Source organism: Abramis brama (genome assembly GCF_963993115.1).
Source record: "Abramis brama genome assembly, chromosome: 6".
NCBI classification, from domain to species: domain Eukaryota; kingdom Metazoa; phylum Chordata; class Actinopteri; order Cypriniformes; family Leuciscidae; genus Abramis; species Abramis brama.
In genome coordinates this window covers 32880899-32904229 of record NC_139968.1, presented here as the reverse complement: position 1 = coordinate 32904229, position 23331 = coordinate 32880899, and the positions used below count along the sequence as shown (strand labels likewise).

The 23331-nt window shown below is 39.9% G+C and overlaps 1 protein-coding gene across 1 annotated transcript; it reads left to right on the top strand.

Annotated features, from left to right (window-relative positions):
• Positions 1-6554: 6554 nt before the first annotated feature.
• On the top strand, positions 6555-23143 carry LOC311085907 (uncharacterized protein; the record flags this gene model as incomplete). Its single annotated transcript, XM_084118525.1, has 7 exons — positions 6555-6693; positions 8722-8814; positions 19723-20040; positions 20228-20509; positions 20628-20741; positions 21355-21428; positions 22003-23143. The coding sequence occupies 7 exons, from the start codon at positions 6555-6557 to the stop codon at positions 22054-22056; spliced, it is 1074 nt and encodes a 357-aa protein (XP_083974651.1). The 3' UTR covers positions 22057-23143.
• Positions 23144-23331: the final 188 nt, after the last annotated feature.

Genomic DNA, 23331 nt, shown 5'->3' with positions numbered 1-23331 from the left:
TGTTTATTAACAGCAACAACAACCACAACACACACACACACACACACACACACACACACACACACACACACACACACACACTTCTCTGCATATCTTCAGACGAAATCAAGATATCTGACAAAACAATGAACATATTTTACAAACCAACTGCCAGGGACGTGCAAATAGTTCCTCAGAGGCAGGTGCCGGGGCTCAAAAGTAAAAATCAATCACTATAATTAATTTATATAATTCAAATTCAAAATATAAAGGCACAATAAAAGTTAGGCTACTTAAGACAAGAGTTCTGGTGCAGTATACCGATGCGTTTCTTGCTGAATTTAAATGAAAAAAAAAACTGCTTTGCTTATAGGGCTGGGCGATATGACCTAAAAAAAAAATCTCCGATTTTTTCGCAAAAAATCCGATTTACGATTTAAATCGATTTTTTTTCTTCCCCTACTTAAAATCAATCTGCAGATGACAAAGAAATTGTTCAAAACAATTTTTAACTTTATTTTGTTTTGATTTTCCCTTCTGGAATTTGATTTGGATTTTCCCCTTGGGGTTAAAGTGCAATCAGAAACAACAAGCCAAAAAGACAAGATGGCAGGCCCTGCCTTTGTAAACAGTGAAAATGTGACATAACATGAAATGGGTGGATTGGGATTGGTGGGGAACGTGAAAAAAAAAAAAAATGTACATCACAATAAAGTGTATTGTGATTGTCAAAACATTTGGTAACTAACAGAATTTTATTAAGTTTAGTGACAACACAATGTTTACATGGTACAATGACTGGTATGCTACTGTTTTTATTATTGCTTTCACAATTTCAATTAAATTCTTGTGATTTGATTCTGATCTTGATTCAATATCGATTCCTTTGGATAAATACTAGGTACAGTAGATACATGTTAATTTAAAGCCCTGTCAGCTGGTATTATTATTAAAGGTTAAAAATAACATCTCAAATTAAATATTATGCGTTTTTTTATAACAAGTAACAAGTTCAACATTATAATATTTTAATGATATAGGTAAAAATATAATAAATATGTAATATAGTTATCATATTTAGCAAAATACTACTCTCTACAGCAATTATTTTAAAGTCCAACTAACGTGATATGGTCATTAATGGGCTTTCCAGAGGTAAAAGTAACTTTACGTGACGTATTGTCCTCTAGCTGTTATTATAGACCTCTTTCCGCAGTTGAAAAACACAGATCGATCGATTTTATTTAATTTCGGTAAGTTGAACTGTATCTTTCAAATTACCTATTGATCATTCGTGTTTATTTAGCCTACTATTAACTAGTAGTAAAGAGTAACAGATGATCGGTTCACGTGCCGCTTGAACTCTGTCAGCGATCTGTCAAGCGCCAAAACGGTGTTTATTGTTTGAATTTCGTAATTAAATCGACAGAATCTGAGAGCTGAGAATTTGTTTCATAGCAATAGTAACCTTCTCTGTCTTGTCTGTCGGTGTCAGTGTCCTCTTTGCTTCGCGACTTTTCTCTGCGTGAGAAAATGGATGTGTGGCGTGGTGAGAGCGTTTAAAAAGTGACGATTGCGTGAATCTCACGGTGAATTCGTGAGAGTTGGCAGCCCTGCGGATTCAGTTTGTAAGACTGTCGGCTGTTTTTTGGCGGGTGTGTTTGTGCTGCCGCGGTCTTGCCGTGTTGTTTGTGTATCTCTATGCCAAACATAGACAGTATATAAACTGGACACAGCGACCCCATTGGATTCAACGGAGACAAGTGAAGTCAATTAGAAGCACTAACTTCCTGATGGTCGAGCGTACTGCGCAGACTCAAACTGAGCTTGACGACGTAGATGTGACGTGAGCAACCCGTCTATCTACTAGTAGCTGTACCAAGAGAAATCTGAATCATTCCCTTCCGAAACTTGCAGAGACGGAGATCGTGAGTAGGAGGTGTCTATGAGCTAGAAGCAGGATAAACTTTTGCTAAGTATTCTGATTAATTACTTTGTCATTTTGCCTCCACGTCCCCCCGATTGCCCGCGAGCTTCTCCTCCTGTCCATACGGTAATCTCTCTACTGTGCGACAGAGAGTCGCATGTTATGACGCAATCGTTAGCCTATTTTTACAAAAACTGCTTCTACGGGGCCATAAAGTAAGATACAAGGTAATGGAGCCTTTTATACATTTTCGTGTTTCTTTAGAAATAAATAATGGACAAATGGAGTCTTTAAACGCCTCAGATGTAAAGTTATTCGCTGTCAAAGTGACGCCAAAATGAATGGGAGTCAATGGGATGCTAACAGCAGGTGATGGTCAGCTAGCCAATGGCGGCGCCCGGGGCTACTTCAAAATAATATGAAACCCTGCCCCCCTGATGCCAAACGCGCGGGGGAAGAGCTGAGCCCGTTCGGAGCTACGGGAGCCCAGAGGGGAGCGTCGGCGAATGTTAAAGAGAAAACCGATTTTCATTTTAAAAAAATCGAGAAGCACCTGGCTGCAGCCTGCAGATTTGGGCGGGGGTGCACCTGGGGTGCAGCCCCGCCCACAATTCTTCTCATTGGTTAGTGGCAAGTGTGACGTCAATCGAGGCGGGGCCGCACCTGGGGCGGGGCTGCACGTCTCTTCCCGCCAACATCTCTTCTCACTGGTTAGTGGCGTGAAGTCATGACGTGATTCTAGCATGTTTTCATGTTCATCGCTGCATGGTGAGTACATTACAGGCAAGCTACTCTTTTTTTGTTCTAATTTTATTTACATTTTATTTTACCATTTTTAATTCTGAAGTGGCGTTTAGTGTGATGTTAATTGGTGTAAAAATGAGATCGTGTAGTGCTAACTTTACTCATCATATCACACAAATAACTAGGACAGCGTAGGTCTAAGTGTGTGTGTGTGCGTGCGTGCGTGTGTGTGTGTGTGTGTGCGCGCGTTTGCGTGGTGTGCGTGGTGTCTGTGGTTTTGGTGGGATTAGGATATAGTGTTAAAACCATAGGTTAAAACAACAGAGGCCCTTAAAAAGAAATATAGTGGCAAAACTAAACCAGGAGAAGAAATATAGGCTAGGATTTAAGAGTTAATATTAATATACAAAGATATATTGTAGGATATTCTTTTTCTATGAATACATTGATTAAATGTATTTTGATATTACTGTTATTAATATATATAAATATATATAAATATAAGGTATATATAAAAAATATATATATATAAAAATAACCTTCAAGCTTTTAAAACTATTTCAAACTTTTAGGATAGGCTTTCTCAAGCCAAATTAAAGTTTGTGTTGACAAACTTTTTTAACTAGTTTGTTGTTCATTAACAAAGTAAGTCTCTTAGGTACTTTACAGACAAAGCCAGTGACACTCAAGCATATCTTGTCTAACATTGACTATAATATGTTTAAAATGTATAAAAAATAAATTCTTTGTATTACTCTGTACTATGTTAATGCCTCTCTTTAAAATTATTCAATATTGTTTGTTCTGTATTTTATCTAAATTAGGTGTTGTGAACTGGAGTGCATTTTCCAGACAATATAGGCAAGAGTTCCGGGTGCCCTACTCGCAGTTGACTCTGTGCTTACACTGCACTGAAGTATACAAGGACTGCCCACCTGGGTCTGTGGGTGATGGCCGAAGCGGAGTCCTGCGGGGACTTTATTCTGAGAAGGAGGTTGAGGGCTATTGCTCGGTTGACTGTTTTTTTTTTCAGGCTGAGTAGATTGTGTGTGAGTGTACGTACGCGTGTGAGTGTACGGACGTGTGTGAGTGTACGTACGTGTGTGAGTGTGTGTGAGTGTACGTACGTGTGTGAGTGTTTGTGAGTGTACGTACGTGTGTGAGTGTTTGTGAGTGTACGTACGTGTGTGTTTGTGAGTGTACGTACGTGTGTGACTGTACGTACGTGTGTTTGTGAGTGTACGTTCGTGTGTGTGTTTGTGAGTGTATGTACGTGTGTTTGTGAGTGTATGTACGTGTGTGTTTGTGAGTGTACGTACGTGTGTGAGTGTACGTACGTGTGTGAGCGTACGTACGTGTGTGAGCGTACGTACGTGTGTGAGCGTACGTACGTGTGTGTGTACGTACGTGTGTGAGTGTACGTACGTGTGTGTTTGTGAGTGTACGTACGTGTGTGAGTGTACGTACGTGTGTGAGTGTACGTACGTGTGTGAGTGTACGTACGTGTGTGAGTGTATATGCACACATACAGATAATCACGTACATTAACCGTACACACACACGCATACGTATACACACAGACAGACGTGTACGTACACACACGCACACACACACGTACGTACGTACGTGTGTGAGTGAGTGTACGTACGTGTGTGTGAGTGTACGTACGTGTGTGTGTACGTGTGTGTGTGTGTGTGTGTGTGTGTGTGTGTGTGAGTGAGTGAGTGAGTGTACGTACGTGTGTGTGTGTGTGTGTGTGTGTGTGTGTGTGTGTGTGAGAGAGTGTACGTACGTGTGTGTGTGTGAGTGTACGTACGTGTGTGTGTAAGTGTACGTACGGGTGTGAGTGTATATGCACACATACAGATAATCACGTACATCAACCGTACACACACATGCGTACGTACGTACACACACGCATACGTATACACACAGACAGACGCGTACGTACACACGCACGCACACACACACACGTACGTACGTGTGAGTGTACGTACGTGTGTGAGTGTACGTACGTATGTATGTGTGTACGTACGTGTGTGTGAGTGTACGTACGTGTGTGTACGTACGTGTGTGAGTGTACGTACGTGTGTGTGTGTGTGTGTGTGTGTGAGTGTACGTGTGTGTGAGTGTACGCGCGTGTGAGTGTACGCGCGTGTGAGTGTACGCGCGTGTGTGTGTGTACGCACATACACGTACGTACGCGTCTGTGTGTGTGTGTACGTACGTACGCGTGTGTGTGCACGTCTGTGTGTATACGTATGCGTGTGTGTACGTACACGCGTGCGTGTGTGGACGTACGTACACGTGTGTGTATGTACGCGTGTGTGTGTACGGTTGATGTACGTGATTATCTGTATGTGTGCATATCTCTTTTACACAATTATTTTTGTTTTGAAATAAAAGTTATCACTGGTATGAGTTTGGTTTTTTGAGTTGGCATGCATAATATGGGATACAGACAGAGATTGACAATGTACTGTATGTAGTTAGTTTAACTTAAAACTACTTTATTGGCATAAATGTTTTATAATAACCTAATGCACAAAAATAAACAAGAACTATTACAGAGGAATGATTAAAATAAGAAATATATAAGGTGCCATTAATGTTTACAGTAATTTTGTAATTTACACAGTGAAGTGCAACAGAATGTAAAAAACTCTTAAAATACTACACAGATATTGCACAATATATAGCCTATACTCTGTAATTCCTTATGTTTACCTTAGATCAGACATAGTTAAAACTATGGATATGCTCAACTACTTTTTGCTGCTTTCATTATTACTTTAGAGTTGTTTTAATACTTTATCATTTTATTAAAGTATTATTTCAAATTTGCGCATGCGTTTTTAAGACGCGTGACGTCACCACTTAACGCAAATACGACGCATGCGCTGTCAGCGCGATATGGCGCATGAGTTTTCAACCGCATTTCCTGTTTACCGTTGCATCGACGTCATCACTTTGCCCCTAACCAATGAAAAGCGTTATGGGCGGGGCTGCACGTGCAGCCCCGCCCCAGGTGCAGCCCCGCCCCGATCTGCAGGCTGCAGCCAGGTGTACTTGAAAAAATCGACCTAAACTACACATTCGAATTAATCGATAAAATCGATTTATCGCCCAGCCCTATTTGCTTAGCTAATGGCTACCGTCTGTTAGAGCTAAGATCGGGCCCAAAAAGCCCGACCCTATCCCGAGCACGTTGTGTCCGAGCCCGGCCCGGCCCGACACATTAACTGTAATTATGAGCCCGAGCCCCATTTAACCCTTGTGTTATGTTGCGAGTCAATTTGACCCGTTTAGATTTTATAGTTGCTGGAAATACTGGTTAACCTATGTTTTTTTTCTTGATATTTTGTGACTTTTTCTCATTTATCATCATGAACATGCATGCAAAGTTTCAACATGCTGGTGTTTTTTGACATAGACAAACAAAATTACTATTAGCCTACGTTTGTGATGTTCGCAGGTCAATTTGACCCCCATAGGCTATTCAAAAGCAACTGTACAGACACAACAAAAACATTTATTTTATGTATCAACTGGGCATCAACTCCAGTTCTAAAGTGTCAGTGTATCTAAGTGCTCTAACCCAAACCAAACACACTTGAAAAAGCTAAATCATGGTGTTCAGAGTTAATTGCAAATTACAAATGAAAATCTTTGACAGACACAGATAGTAAAATAAGCTCTCATTTATATATTCAAGATATCTGAAGGTGCAAGGAGAGAGGACCCAAAAGCAGAAAGTGATCTGACAATATTTAATAGTTGAAAACAGTTCAGGGAAAATAACACAGGTGGCCGGTAGGCATATAAATCCAACAGAAAGTCTCTCATTACTAAATCCAACAGAAGAAGATCTCAGCCAAAGGAAACAGAAAGTCTCTCAGCAATAATGGAACAGAAATACACGGTCAGGACCGGCAGCGGGATTTCCCGGAGGAAGAGAGAGAGAGACTGGGTCCGTAGAGAGCACGGGAACGCCAAACTGTGGACCACTCACGTAGCTGGAGGTTGGACAAAGCAGAGGCGAGGTAACAATGTAGTCAGTCAAGAACACGCACCAGACAGGACACGACAAGACAAGACAAGACAAGACAAGACTGGGACTGGAACAGCAGGAAAACAGGTACGTAACATTCGGCAATAATCTGACAAGGAACAAAGGAAAGGGAAGCCTAGAAATAGAGAGTCTAATCAGAGAAGTTGGGAAACAGGTGAAGAGGGAGGTGATGAGAAACAGCTGAGAACGAATGAGATAATGAATGAGAATGTGTGTGCGTAAAAGGATGTAATGATGAGTGTGACCAGAAGAGGGAGGAAGAGTGTAAGAGAAGAATACCAGGATCATGACAATATCTTGAGACTTCGACATAGACTGCAGGAAAAATTAGCTCAGATTAATTGATTAATTGTTCAGTTATGATGTTCTGAAAAAATATATATATATTCAAATATATATAAATATAATGTATATTCAAATTTTGTCATAGCAAAACAGTTTTAAAAAATGGTTAAAAAACATTTTCATTAAATCATATCTTCAGATATATATATTTTTTGAATATTTGAAAAATGTTGATATTAAAAGTTTACAGTTTGTACCTGAATCTTTGTTGTTTTTCATAGTGTGATTTTTGAGGAATTGTATTGAATCCAATGCGGGTCAATTTGACCCGGACCATAAGGGGAGTGCACAGAATTCCAACATAACACAAGGGTTAAACCATTTTTTAATACGTGGGCCGTTATGGTGCCAGGGAATTTTTTAACGCTGCTGAGGGGGTGCTAGATATATTATAGCCTATATAAATACTATTACAAAAATTGCCCACTTAATATTTAATATTAAATTATTTTAATTGTCACATTTTAATTTTTTATATTCATTTTATTAAATTGAACAAGCACAACATTCAGCATTCAATCAACTATTCTTAAAGATTTATTATTATTAATAGGCCTAATGTTATTTCAACATAATATCTCGTTATTTCGACAATATGTGTGCGTGCAACAAGCAACATGTGCATTTGTAAATCTGGTGAGCATGCATTGATTTTTATTAATAAACTAGTGTTTTCTGTCAGTGTGGGCTGCAAACATGAAGTTTACGAAGCCATCTCCAAACGCGCCTAGAGAAATGCACTTCATGGATTACATAATCAGAGAGTAGCCTATTTCTTTTCGTTTTAAATAGTTAAAAAGACATTTCAAGCTTTCTTAAGATATATTTCATGTCTGTGAGGCATACACTGAGTTTCGGTTAATTTATGATGAGATGCGCTCCAGTTCACGAACAATGCAAGTGACCGCGCCGGCGCCTCCATGTCATGATTATGTCGTCTGCTATATTTATTAAATCCAGGCAATTGGTTGATTTTTTTTATATATATATATTTTTATTAAGATACAATTTATACAAAACGAAATTCACTTCAAAGAAATGTTTTGTACAAAACAAAACTTAATTAAGTGGTCAAAATCATGTCTGACCCACTCATGGCTCCCGATATATTGCGCATCCTATCTTACTCGTGCGGTTCACTTTTCATTATCAACATAGATGAAAAAAATAACATTATAATATTTTAACAAATATTCAGCTAAATGAGCTTATTTAATGTACAACACGTATAGTAGGCCTACAGACTCTCTATTTGTACAAATTGCTGCACATTCATTTTATTCTGAATTTTGCACACATAAGTTGAAAGGCATTTGTTTGTGCATCATGCATGCATAGTAAAACATATCTGCAACATTTATCAAGTTCGCTGATAATTGTGCGTGCATTTATATTATCTTAATGAATAATGTAAGGACGAAGCATGTAAACTGCGTTGTTTGTTTAGAATGGAATGGATCGCAAATAGATCCGAATGAAGAAATGTACAAAACCATAGTAGAAAATGGGCGGGCCCAGGCCCACCCGGGCCCAATGGTAGCGCCGCGGATGGCGGGAACTGCTGGATTTTAAGTGAGAGAGTCAAGTGACTCCTCCCAACAGTGCTAAAAATAAACGTGTGAGAGCGTGTTATTGGCTATATGTCATGTTATAGCCAGATATGATGACGCCACTGCAACACGCATCACGACAGATGAGCGATCCATTCATCAGGCCAACGCGCAAATTGCCGCAAATGAAAGTGAAAGTAAGTCGTAGACGGTCAACACACAATCATATTCATTAATAGTAAAGAAAAGAAATGATATTAGGCTACCAGTGCTGCTGTCGCTCTCTCCTATCGCTGTATAATCAATAAAATGCAGCTCATATTTGTTGCTTTTGGTGACGTGAACTTTGGATAGGCCTACATTAAATCTGCATAGCGCGGGAATAGAAGATCCGATTTATATCATTTTCGCGAAAACACACTTATAGTGTGACACACTTATAGTAAACACACTAGGTGTAAATGGAATCGTTTTGATCAGTAAAAACGCATGAAGTGACCAGGTGTAAACAGGCCCCTACACCATAAAAAAAAAAAAGTCAAGTAAACACTTAACATTAGTGAGCTATATAAGCAACACAGAATGAAGCCTATAGTCATTATCTCAAAAGACCAAGTGCAAAAAATCAAAACAAGGAACTCTCGCACACTATCAATACTTGCAAATGAGTATCACAATTTTATTAGGAACGTTTAGGTCTCACCAAAAGACCAAGTGCAGAAACTGAAGTTACGACCAAAACAGTCGACACTGAGGACAGGAAGACGACAAAAACTCATTTTTGAGGACAACTTAATGTAGCCTTCTGCAAGTACTGCAAAGGAAAAAAGCAAGCGGGCATTTGTTTTGTTTTTAGCACTTTATACTTTATTGAGGTGTTCATTCTTTTTATATATATTTTAAGTAGGCTAAAAATATTAATTGCATAATTATTGGTAGTTCACCCAAAATAGAAAATTCTGTCACTTATTACTCGTTCCAAACAACTTTGGAACACAAATTAAGAACGTTTTGATGAAACAGAGATTTTTTTTTTCCCTCCATTGACAGCCTACACTACCACTTTGATGCTTCGAAAAAAAGTTCATTAAAAGATCATAAAACTAATCCATATGAATTGAGCAGTTTAATCAACTTCTTTCACTGTGCTCCTATATTTATTTGTGTGCTCCTAATTTTTTTTCATTTAGGAGCACATGAACTCCTTGGGAAAAAAGTTAGCGTAGAGCCCTGTTCTAAGTGACATGGTTAGCATGTGTCAAAGTGTGTCTAGCAGGCACATGATGTTCTGTCATGGCTGATAGGGTTGGGGACGGTTGCAACAAGTTATAAATTGCATGTTTAATAAAAGTTTGTTGCATTGCAAATTGTTCAATTCTTCCTGTCTGACACTAAAATATGGAGAGATTGAATAGCATCTCTAACACCTGCACTCTGAATCTATGTAGGCCTATGTTCTACACATAAACAAACAAAACTCAATAACTGTTATTTGATAAATATGACTAAATAAATAAATTATAGACTACAATAATTTACATTTAGTCATTTAGCAGACGCTTTTGTCCAAAGCGACTTACAAATTGGGACTAAATTAAGCAAGTCATCGTGAAGAGGCAAAAAACAACGCAAGAAGTGCTCAAAATACGAAGTTCAGGCATTATTCAGAGTAGCATAAGCCCGATAAGCGAGAATTTACAGGAATACATTTACAGGAATATATACAAAATTATATATATATTTATTTTTTTTATGCGGTTAAGTGCTCACGGAAGAGAAGAGTTTTCAGCTCTTTTTTGAATGTTGTCATGGATTCTGCATTCCGGATGCCGGTGGGGAGATCATTCCACCAGCATGGAACTGTGAATGAGAATGTTCTGGAAAGTGATTTTTTGGCTTTCTGGGATGGGACCACGAGACGTCGCTCGTTGACCGATCGAAGGCTTCTGGTAGGGGTGTAGACTTGTAGGAGTGAGTGAAAGTAGGACGGAGCTGAGCCTGTGACAGATCTGTAAGCAAGCGTCAGTGCCTTAAACTTGATGCGAGCAGAGAGAGGTAGCCAGTGCAGTGAGATGAACAAAGGAGTGACGTGGGCCCTCTTGGGCTCGTTGAAGACAAGACGAGCTGCAGCGTTCTGAATCATTTGTAGAGGTTTAGTTGCACATGATGGAAGTCCAGCCAGAAGAGCATTGCAGTAGTCAAGCCTAGTAATGACCAGGGCCTGGACGAGAAGTTGTGTTGCATGCTCAGTTAGGAAAGGCCTGATCTTCCTGATGTTGTGCAGTGCAAACCTGCATGATCGAGCTGTCTTTGAAATGTGATCTGTGAAGGTCAGCTGGTCATCAACTGTTACTCCAAGATTTCTGACTGATCTTGATGGGGTGATTGATGATGAGTCTAGCTGGATAGTGAAGTCGTGTTGCAGAGACGGATTGGCAGGGAGGACGAGAAGCTCAGTCTTTGCCAGGTTGAGCTGCAGGTGATGTTCCTTCATCCATGTCGAGATGTCCGCCAGACAGCTTGAGATCCGTGCAGCTACTGTGGGATCAGTCAAGGACTAGTGGTTAGGGAGTTGGACTGGTAACCCAAAGGTTGCTGGTTCGATTCCAGAACCGGTGGGAAATGACTGAGGTGCCCTTGAGCAAGGCACCTAACCCCTAATCGCTCCCCGGGCGCCACACAAAAGGCTGCCCGCTGCTCTGGGTGTGTGTATCCACGTTTGCAGTGTGTGTGTGTGTGTGTTAACTACTCACTACTCTGCTCCTAATGTGTGTGCATTAACTTGGATGGGTTAAATGCAGAGGTCAAATTCCAAGTATGGGTTACCATACTTGGCCGTCACGTGTCACTTTCACTTTCACTTTCACTTAATCATCTGGTTGAAATGAGAGGAAGAGCTGTGTGTCATCAGCATAGCAGTGGTAGGAGAAACCATGTGCCTGTATGATGTGTCCCAGTGATGTAGTGTAGATGGAGAAGAGGAGGGGACACAGAACTGAACCCTGAGGAACCCCTGTGGTCAGATGATGTGCTCTGGATGCCTCGCCTCTCCATGCGACCCTGAAGGACCTACCTGTGAGATAGGACTCAAACCAGTGGAGGGAGGTTCCTGTGATGCCCAGTGCTGAGAGGCTGGATATAAGGATCTGATGATTCATAGTGTCGAAGGCAGCAGACAGATCCAGAAGAATGAGAACTGAGGATTTGTAGGCAGCTTTTGCGATCCGTAGGGCTTCTGTGACCGACAGTAATGCAGTCTCAGTTGAGTGTCCTTTCTTGAAGCCGGATTGGTTGGCGTCCAGCTGGTTGTTCAGAGACAAGAATGATGTTACTTGGTTGAAAACAGCTCTTTCAAGTGTTTTTGCAATGAATGGTAGGAGAGAGATAGGTCTGTAATTGTCTACAAATGATGCGTTTAGTGTTGGTTTTTTAAGCAGTGGGGTTACCCGAGCCTGCTTGAATGCAGTAGGGAAAGTGCCAGTGTGGAGGGATGAGTTGATGATGTGTGTGAGTGCTGGTAGAAGTGTGGGAGAGATGGCTTGTAAAAGGTGTGAGGGGATGGGGTCTAGAGGGCAGGTGGTAGGATGACTGGACATGATAAGTTTAGATACTTCTTCCTTGGTTAGCGGAGAGAAGGAGGAGAGAAGGTTATTGGCTGTGGGAGAGGTTGGTCTGGGTTCCTGTGTGTGTGGAGCTGAGAACTGACTGCTGATAGTTGTTGTTTTGTCGGTGAAGAAGTTAGCAAAATCGTCAGCAGTTAAAGAGGAGGTTGGTGGTGGTGGGGGTGGACAGAGGAGAGAGTTGAATGTCTTGAAGAGTGATCGTGAGTTAGAGGTGCTTTTGATCTTGTTGTGGAAGTGGGAAGATTTAGCAGCATGAACATCAACAGAAAATGAAGAGAGGAGAGATTGATACATACTTAGATCAGATGTGTCTTTTGATTTGCGCCATTTCCTCTCCGCTGCCCTGAGTTCGGTCCGATGTTCACGAAGAACCTCAGATAACCAGGGGTTAGAGGGAGTAGCGCGTGCATGCCTGGAGGAGAGAGGGCAGATTTGGTCTAGAGAAGAGGTTAGAGTGGAGAATAAGGTATCCGTTGCGGTATTCACATCCAGAGATGAGAATTGTGAGGGTGAGGGAAGAGAAATGACACGGCAGAGGAAAGATTGGCGGGAAAAAGTGAGCGCAGGTTACGTCTGAAAGTGACTGGTGGGAGGATTGGTGGTGCAGGGGTAGAGAGTTGTAGACTGAAAGTTATGAGGAAATGATCTGAAACATGGAGAGGTGTCACCAAAATGTTGTCTGTGATACAGTTGCATGTGTAAACCAGGTCCAGTTGGTTGCCTGATTTGTGAGTACCTGTGGTGATGAGCCATTTGAGATCGAAAGAGGCTAGGAGAGAAATTAAGTCTGTTGCATGTGGCTTTTCAAGATGAATGTTGAAGTCACCAAAGACTACAAGTGGGGTGCCGTCCTCAGGAAAAGAGGACAGCAGCACATCCAGCTCCTCTATGAAGTTACCCAGCTGACCTGGGGGGCGATAAATGACTACAAAATCGATTTTAATGGGAGTTGTAAGTGTAATAGCATGATATTCAAATGAGTTGTTGTTGCATAGAGAAGAGAGCGCTGAGTATTTCCAGTTGTTAGAAATGAGAAACCCTGTACCCCCACCCCTCCCAGACTGGCGAGGGGAGTGAGAGAAAGAGAAATTGCTAGAGACGAATCCAGGTCTCAGTCAAGCCCAAGATACTAAGAGTAGAATGAGATGCAAAGGCTGGAATAAAGTCAGCTTTATTGACTGCTGACTGACAATTCCATAGACCCACGGAAAGAGAGAGAGGTGTGTGAGAGGATGAGAGAATGGGACACAGATTAGCAGTATTGCGCTGCCTTTTGTGAATGATGAAAGGGCGTTGCCGAGAGATAACAGGAATGTATTGAAAGCACATGTTGAGAAAGGAGGAAAAGGATAAAAGTGGGAGAGGAAAGGGAGAAGAAGAAACTTAAGTGTCTTCCTGGTGTCCTTTGCTCGGTGGAGTCGCGCAGGTAGAGTCGATGGTCTTCACACGAGGAGGCTGAACACGAGAGCTGAACGCTCCCGCTGACGCTTCCGCGACAGCGCGCAGACTACAGAAATATAGTGCTGTCACTGCCTGAGTGAGGACAGCTGTGTCGCCGAGCAATTAAAGCAATAAAGCGAAAAAGTCCCGAATCGAAAGTGCTAAAAGCCAGTACTTAAGTGCAATTAAACAGCAATAATGATAATAATAATTTCCACTCGCGGCTGTTAGTTAGAGTGTTAACGCGTCTAGATAAAATACAGATTTGTGAGAAGGTAAAAATGAAAAATAAGCAGAGAATCGAACATACACTTACCTTGAGTCAAATACAATGCTGAATTACAGCAGAACTGGAGTATTTCGAACAAACCACTTGCGCGCTCTCGCCGCGTTCACTAAATGACTGCTGTCCCCGGTATTTCAATAATATTATTGAAATAAATAATACTATAATATTATAGTAGGCCTTAAACAGTTAATATTTTCAGAATTCTATGCTCATTGACTACGTTTACATGCAGCCAATAACCCGTTCAAAACCAGAATATTAGCAATAACCCGGTCGCGCACGGCCATGTTAACACCGGCAAAACCCAGAATATGCTCATATCCCGGTTTTTAAAAACCCGAATATGATCCCTGGGGTACCCCTTTTCTAACCCGAATATTTGGTCATGTAAACGCGTATCGGCATATCCCCATCAAAAGGAACATTGATTTGTGTTCTGCGCGTGTTCTATTCGCAAGGAATCTTGGTCGCATACAAAAACCTGCGTGCAGTACACCGGAAGTAAACAAGAAGTAGAGGTAAACATGGCGAGACGCAGCACAGCACCACACTTTTGGAGCGAGGAGGAAAGCGCAAACAAAGGCGATCAATATCTGCCCCGAACTATTCATTATCCGCATGCTGCTGCTGTTGTTGTTGTCTTTGGATACAGGAAGAAGAATCGGAAATGACGCATATTGCGTCTAAGGTTGTCCGTACGTCCAGGCGCTAACCGTGCATCGCCGTTTACATCGGGATATTGCCAATTGATTACAAAATCCATGTATACAGGAGTAACTCTCTCTGCTCACCCATGTAAACGGGTTATTCCGAATGTTTCAGAAACCCAAATAGTGACCTTAACCTGACCATAACCCAAATATTGACAGCTTGTAAACGTAGTCAGTGAGACAAAAAGCTTAAGTTAATTAGTGAAATTTAAGGTATTTTTAACATGTTGCAACCGTCCCTGGGTTGTGTTGCAACTGTCCCCTGGGTTGGGGTCCCCTGGCTTCTTCCATTCAAATAAATACTGTGAATGATATGTCATATATAATCATCTTTAAATGGTATGGGTAATTAGCAGACAGATGCATGTTTAATATATACAAATTTGGTTGGTCTAGTCCAAATAGTCTCTGAGTAACTGAGAGAAATGCAAAAAGTGTTGCAACTGTCCCCGGTCTCCCCTACGGCGACGATGACCCCTATGCCGCTGTTCTGCTTTCCAAAGCAAATACAGAGCGGTAACTCTCTCGAGGAATGCTCGATCAATATCAGCCATTTACAACACAAACAGACAACCGCCTAGCACTTGCCCCGCCCACAAGAAGCGGATTTCGCTCTGGACACGCGAATGGATTCAAAATGTTCAAGCGTCCAACTACATGCGGTAGACGCGAATTTGACACGCTATTCGCGTTTGGTGTGAACGCACAGTCACAGTGAATAATTCTACATCACTCTTGTCAATGTAGTCCCCACCAAAAACATACCTTGACTTTATCTAGTGTTTTTTGGGGGGGAGGGGACAGTAGGACAGTTTTGACATACACAAAAACCATCATCACTCGGTCTAATAAGAAGCCGTGGTTGACAGGGGATATCCATCGACTGTTGGGGGCTAGAAACAAAGCTTTCAGGGCTGGAGATAAAACTGGCCTGAGAACAGCGAGAGCTGAACTGTCCCGTGGCATCAGGAAAGCAAAACAGAAATATACAAACAAGATAACTCATCATTTCAAAGATAGCAGAGATACACGGAGCCTGTGGCGGGGCATTCAGACCATTACAGACTACAAACCCGCTCCACAGACCTGCGATAATAACATCTCTCTGCTAAATAACCTTAACAGGTTCTTTGCAAGGTTTGAAGCACAAAACAACACACGGCCACAGAAGATCCCACCTTCTCCTGGCGACCAGGTTCTATGTCTGTCTGCCACCAGCGTGAAGAGAACACTCTCCACTATTAACATTCGCAAGGCAGCAGGTCCAGATAACATCCCGGGTCGTGTGCTGAAGGATTGTGCAGAGGAATTGAAGGATGTCTTTAGGGATATCTTTAACACTTCTCTGAGACAGGCTGTTATTCCATCATGCTTCAAGACCACCACCATCATACCTGTACCAAAGAAACCTCTTCCTTCTTGCTTTAATGACTATCGCCCTGTGGCACTGACTTCAATCATTATGAAGTGTTTTGAACGGTTAGTCATGTCACACATAAAATCCATCCTCCCACCTACCCTGGACCCTTTCCAGTTTGCATATAGAGCTAAACGCTCCACAGAGGATGCAATTTGCTCCGCTCTCCACCCAGCCCTCACTCACCTGGACTCAAAAGATTCATATGTGAGAATGCTGTTCTTAGATTTTAGTTCAGCGTTTAATACCATAATTCCACAACAACTCATTCATAAATTAGACCAGTTGGGGCTCAACAACTCGCTATGTAACTGGCTGTTGGACTTCCTTAGTGAGAGGCCACAAGTAGTACGAGTTGGCAACAACACCTCGAGCAAAATCATACTGAGCACAGGTGCCCCTCAAGGCTGTGTACTCAGTCCCCTGCTCTTTACCTTGCTGACTCATGACTGCACACCAACCTACAGCACAAATCACATGGTAAAGTTTGCGGATGACACAACACTGGTGGGACTCATCACCAAGGATGATGAGACCCACTACAGGAAGGAGGTTAGTATTTTGACCACGTGGTGCAGAGACAACAACCTGCTGCTGAATGTCAGCAAGACCAAGGAAGTTGTGGTCGATTTCCGGAGAGGCCACACTCAGCACCTACCACTGACCATCAACGGGGCTGCTGTAGAGAGAGTGAGTAGCACAAAATTCTTGGGGGTGCACATCAGTGAAGACCTCTCTTGGAATACTAACACTGTATCACTGGTGAAGAAGTCCCAGCAGCGCCTCTACTTTCTCCGCAAGCTTAAACGAGCGAGAGCCCCCTCGCCCATCATGTGCACATTCTACCGAGGTACCATTGAGAGTATCATAACCAGTTGTATTGCTGTGTGGGGCGGAAGCTGCACCAACTACAACAGGAATTCACTGCAGCGCATAATAAACACAGCTGAAAGGATCATTGGTGCCTCCCTTCCCTCCCTGCAGGACATGTACAATCTCCGCCTTACCCGCAAAGCAAGCATGATTGTGGGCGATATCAGCCATCCAGCGCACAGGTTTTTCAGCCTCCTGCCGTCTGGGAAAAGATATCGGAGCCTCCGTGCTCGTTCCACCAGACTCATGAACAGTTTTATTCACCAGGCTGTTAGGCGGCTGAACTCTCTCCCCTCTCTTCCACCCCCGCCCCGGCTGAACTCTCTCTCCTCTCTTTTACACCCGCCCTCATAATCTCTATTTATCTATGCTCTTTATTATATTATAGGTCATTCTACATATTGCATCTCATATATAATTTTAAAACCTGGGTTGTTGATAAATTCTTGTATATAGAAATATTTTATTATCTTTCTAGAATACAGTAAGTCTTTCTCTCTGCTGTATTGGTTTTAAGTATGTTGTTTTTCTTAAAAATAGTGTGTATTGCATTTTATTTATTTTATTTATTTCTATTTTTTTTACCGTGGGTTGAATAGTGAGAAACGCAATTTCGATTTCTTTGTATGTCTGGTATATGTGAAGAAATTGACAATAAAGTTGACCTTGACCTTGACCTAGGGGTGCCACTCTACGCTATTTATCATGATGTAGGCCTACTTTAAACATAAACAATGTTAGAAATATATCAGTTTGTTCATAATTAGTGATGTTGTACAATGAGGACGTTGTCATTTGTGTCCCAATCTGTAATGAGCCAGCGTCTTTACTGCCCTTACCAGTGCCCGAATTTGTGATCACGAAACACTGATTCACGACATAGGGAGCTTATTGAGAATCAGAGGCGGACAGAGTACACAGCTTCATTACTTGAGTCAAAGTACAGATACCCCTTGCTAAATTTTACTCAAGTACAAGTAAAAGTACTACAGTCAGATGTCTACTTAAGTAAAAGTAATGAAGTACTTGTTTTTAAAAGTACTTGAGTATCAAAAGTACAAGAGTACATTTTCTAAATATTGCATTACTACTGCCACAGTGCTTACATTGGTAAACACAGCAAACACTTGAAGCGAAAACTATCATTAACTTGTTCAGAAAATTGAAATAGTCTGGCGAGGTGGGGCCACGGGTTGGCACATTCCCAGGATGGACCTGCTGCGTCTTCATCCATTGTTTCGTCCATGGTTTCGTCTCTTATCTAAATCTGACCATGGAGTTGACTTTGGCGGAAAGCTGAAGGTGATTGCTGATAGGCTGTCCCGATCAGTGGCGCCTGCACAATCCAATCACATTTGAGAGGGAAACAACAAATTGAGAGTGTCCGAGATTTTTCTTTTTTCCTTGTTTTTTTTTTAGAAGAAGAAGTAACGGGTACTCACGGTTATGGATAGAAATGTAGTGGAGTAAAGAGTACAATATTTGCCTCTCAAATGTACTTGAGTAAAGTCATGAGTACTCCCCAAAAATGATACTCGAGTAAAGTACAGATCCCTCAAAATTATACTTAAGTACTGTACTCAAGTAAATGTACTCCGTTACTGTCCGGCTCTGTTGAGAATAAGCTCTTATATATCTATTATATCTCAATAATAACTATACGTTTTAGAATAAAAAATAAATAAATAAAAAAACTATGTTTACAATCTACACTTTTAAAATATGTGTTAAATATGATAAATGTTTTGCTATTGCTCTTCTCTGTCTGTGTCAGACACAGTTTCTCATCATGGTTTAGGCCTATTGTTTCTGTAGTAGAATAGAGACTTTATAGCAGCAGGACAGGAAGAAGCTCTTCACCTATATTCACACATGCTCTAAATAGCCATTCGCTCTCACAAACAAGTTGGTCCACCAACAGATCAAACCGCATCTCTGAAGAACACCAACCGCAGCATTTTTCGGTTTGACTCAGAAGATAAACATCAGTAAACGTATGTGAGATCAGACACGGTTTTAACTTTTTCCATACACTGAAAATGAGAGCTGAATAAATATACACAGCCATTTTAAAATTAGAGTTAGTCTCCATTTCACTGTATCATGTTCATCATATATTTTCATCCAATATTCACACAATATTCTTCTACTTTTAAATATTTAACACCGTCAATGTTACATTTTTAAAGATTATCAAAATGATAAAAAATAAAAAAAATCCACTATTAAAAATTTTTTTTTTTTTTTTTTTTTTTTTTACATCTAGTCTTGTTATAAGACTGTATGTAACCATTTATAACATGCGTCAGAGCGGTTGTGCATGTGCACTATAGGAGGGTCACTCTCTGTTAGGGGAGGATTCACACACATGATTAACAGTTCTGTTACGCTTGCTTTAATCATTTTGAGTTTTCGCTGAACTGAAAATGTTTCACACGCTTGTTTTGTTCTGTTTGTGCTGCTGCCGTCTGATTGGTAAGTTATTCATATATTTGTGTGGTGTCATTTATTAGCATTTCAGTTACAATTAATTTATCATGTAACTTTACATTTATTTTGCTACAGAAGATCATTTTAAAACATTGTAGATTTCAATTATATTGATTCACACAAGTCTGACTGTTGAAATGTGTCACCTTCCATTTTGTTCAGCATCTCTGCTGCTGTTCTTCAATTCATATTTAAAGGTTAAAAACTGATTTCAGGCTTTTTAAGAGCATAAATCAGTGAAAAAACCTCTTCATGTTCTCCAGGTGTGTTTGGTGATTCAGTGTCAGTGATGGAGGGAGATTCTCTTACTCTAAACTCTAATACTGAAATACATGAAGATGAAGACATACTGTGGAAATTTGGAGCTGAAAAGTCTCTGATAGCTGAAATTAGTAAAGCTGCTGGGATTTTCTCCACATATGATGATGTTCCTGATGGGAGATTCAGAGACAGACTGAAGCTGGACGATCAAACTGGATCTCTGACCATCACAAACACCAGAACTGAACATACTGGAGTTTATCAACTACTGATAAGTGGAGCGAAACGATCATCAAAAACATTCAGTGTTTCTGTCTATGGTGAGTAGAGACATTATCCAGCCCTTTGTATTTTGTTAGCTATTTACATATTGAAATGTTTGATAATTTTATAGTTTGAAAAGACAGACACACTCCCTGCTAGTCATCACACTAAACACATTAAACTGAAAATAAGATTGTTGTTTAGATTCATCCATATTTCTCTTTATTCTCTCATGTTTTCCAGTTCATCTGCCCACTCCTAACATCATCAGAGACTGTTCTTCATCATCATCATCATGTTCATTGGTGTGTTCATCAGTGTTGAATGTGTGTGATGCGACTCTCTCCTGGTACAAAGGAATCAGTGTATTGTCCAGCATCAGTGTGTGTGATCTCAGCATCAGTCTCTCTCTACCTCTGGAGGTGGAATATCAGGATAAAAACACCTACAGCTGTGTGCTGAACAATCCCATCAGCAACCAGACCACACATCTGGACATCAACACACTCTGTCACACATGTGCAGGTACCACAGCACTGATGATATATGTGTGTATTTACTGACCTGATCTCTGTCTTCTGTTGGAGATCACACTGATGCGTTCACTCGCATTAATGACTGTCTCTCTTTTCCTCTCCTTCAGTTCCTCCAGTCTCAGTGTCTCTGATAGTGTTGATCTCTGCTGGATCTCTGATGATTGTTGCTGGATTCGGGATCTTCTGGATCTGCAGGAAATGTAGAAAAATTGACAGCGGAGGCAAGTGTTACAAAGTAGTATTATAATAAATACTGTTTTTTAAAATGTGCTCTAAATGTTTTTGATCGATTGATAGCACTATCATTTAATCAATTATTGTCTCACAATTATTAATTCCTTTTCATAAATTATCAAAGTAAATTTTTATTAAAAACACTGGAAATGCAAAAAAACTGAAATGAAAATCTGCATGTTTTCAGCAATAAAAATACTTTCTCCATTTTATAAAAATAATCTTACATGTGTAAAGAAACTGCTAATGCTCAAATTAAAATCTCTATGAATGATGACTTGATACATTTCACCATGCAAAAAATGCAAATGATTTTACTCCTGTTAAACAACCTTCACTTTGTTTGATTTATAAATTAAAGAATGTTTCTCTAAATTTAATGGTAAACACAAACTCTGTTTTGAATGTTTTGTGTGTGAAAAGGTTATAGGCCTAATGTTAAATGGTTGATGCCATTAATTCATTAATTAAATAAATGCCTGACAATTAATTAATTAAATGTGTGCATTAGTGTTTTAACTTTGACAGCCCTAATAATAATATGTTGTAAAGAAACAGATCAAGTTGAGTTTGTTTGTTTTAATATATCTTTTCTTGTAGAAACAGTTGAGACTCGCGAAGACGAGATCACTTACGCTGATCCAGTGTTCTACAAAAGAAACGCACAGAAAACGGTAAGACAATTGTATAATGTTACACATAAAAATACACGTCACAAATTACATTTAAGCAAGCAAGTAGTCATTTGAACTTAACTACATTTTAGCAACTGAGAAACACTGCCGGATCTCCAATTTTTAAACTAATTTATTAAATTGATTTTAAAGTAATTACATTGAGGAAAAGAAACATATTTACAGTTTGTACAACAAGACTATAACGAGTCCTTTTGAACAGATAAGGTTTTGTTTCATTAAAATAAAAGTTATTGTGTCAGATAACTACTAGCTAGAAATTGTATGCTAAATATAATTGAATTTATTAGTATTATGTATTATTATTATTATTATGCTATCATATAGCCACCCACAACCTATTTTGAACTAAAAATAAAGAAATTAAAAGGCGTTTCCTCAAGCTGGGTTATGTTAGCTTTGCCATAGGAGGGATTGTTCTTTTCTTTTTTTCATATAACAGTGCAGATCACATTACATCTCAATCAATCTTCAGAAATAACCTGCCACTTTTTCTATTATTATCATATATTTTGTTATGCATTGTTTTTGTTTTGTTTGTTTTTTATTACAGAAAGTAAAAAGGGAGGATCACATGGATTATGCCCCTCTCAACATGAGCCGATGATCAAACTAAATTATTTTTATAATTTACAAGTACTAGACAGCTGTTTGATCACTTTCACTGCAAACCTCCTTTCATGTTTCATCTTAAAGTACAGAGCCCCTAAAGAGACATTTAAAAAAACACAAGTATTGCATTCCCCAGAGAAACATTGCGTTCTCTCGCAAAACTATAATTTGTTTTTAAAACTATTTTTTTCCTTTCGTCACCTTGTCTCTTTATGGGCTCTGTAAAAGAGACTATGGGTATCAATCTCATAAAAAAAGTGCAAAACATAAATGTAAAAGAGTGGAGACCCTGCTTTATTCATTTATTTACATCTAAACCGATATTGTTTGATCTGTTGGACAAATAGCTTGTGCGTGAGAATGTGTCTGCTGCTGGAGGTTTGTGTTTGATGTCAGTTTTTGAGTGTGTCAGTTGTGTGTTTGAGTAAAGAGTGTGGTTGAAGGGCTTTTTCCATTCCTGCTCACATGAAACTGTTTGACTTCTGCTCTACAGAATTTCTTTTTACTACAAAATTCTGAACTTGTGTTCAATAAAAGGTCTTAAATCAAACACTGATATTACTATGAAATATGAACATATCTTATACTTTGTGTGCATATGCAACATGACCATATACATGCATGCAGTGACCGTGCAGACAAGCTCTGCTAGTTTCAGTAGTTATTTCCAGGAAGCGAGGCAGAAGTTATTTCTAAGAACTACTTTTGAATCTCACATCTTTTTTAAAATAAAGGTCATATCCTTTTTTTTTTTTTCTTTTTTTTTTCCTGTCAGTGTCTGGGAATTATTTAAGAATAAATTCAATGTGCGATGTACTGTTTTAATATTTATAGTAGCATGCCCATGTTTGATGGATGTTGTAATTTCTTTTGTTTTCATTGGTTGTGTGAAGAAAATAACTAAAAGTAGAAAATTATGGCAAAACAGTGCATAGCAGTGCTGCTGTCCAAAGGAAAAACATAAATCATCAAAATGTAGGTATTAAATATTCTTTAAAATTCTTATCTCTTCAGATGGCTTTGCTCATTCAGAAAAAAAAGTGTGAAAATTCAAATCAATTTGAATAAAAAATTATTTCCAGTATTGGCATTGTTAGTGTTCTCTTTTGAATAGGAATTTGCACTGCGTCCTAGGAATGCCTTTCGGCAATGCTTCCAGCGTGACTGATGTCTGAAACACGTGTCTAAATGCAACAATAACATTGACCGACGATAGCCTATGACGTCACCGGTGCGACCAGAGTATACTAAGGGTGCTTCTCAATATCCC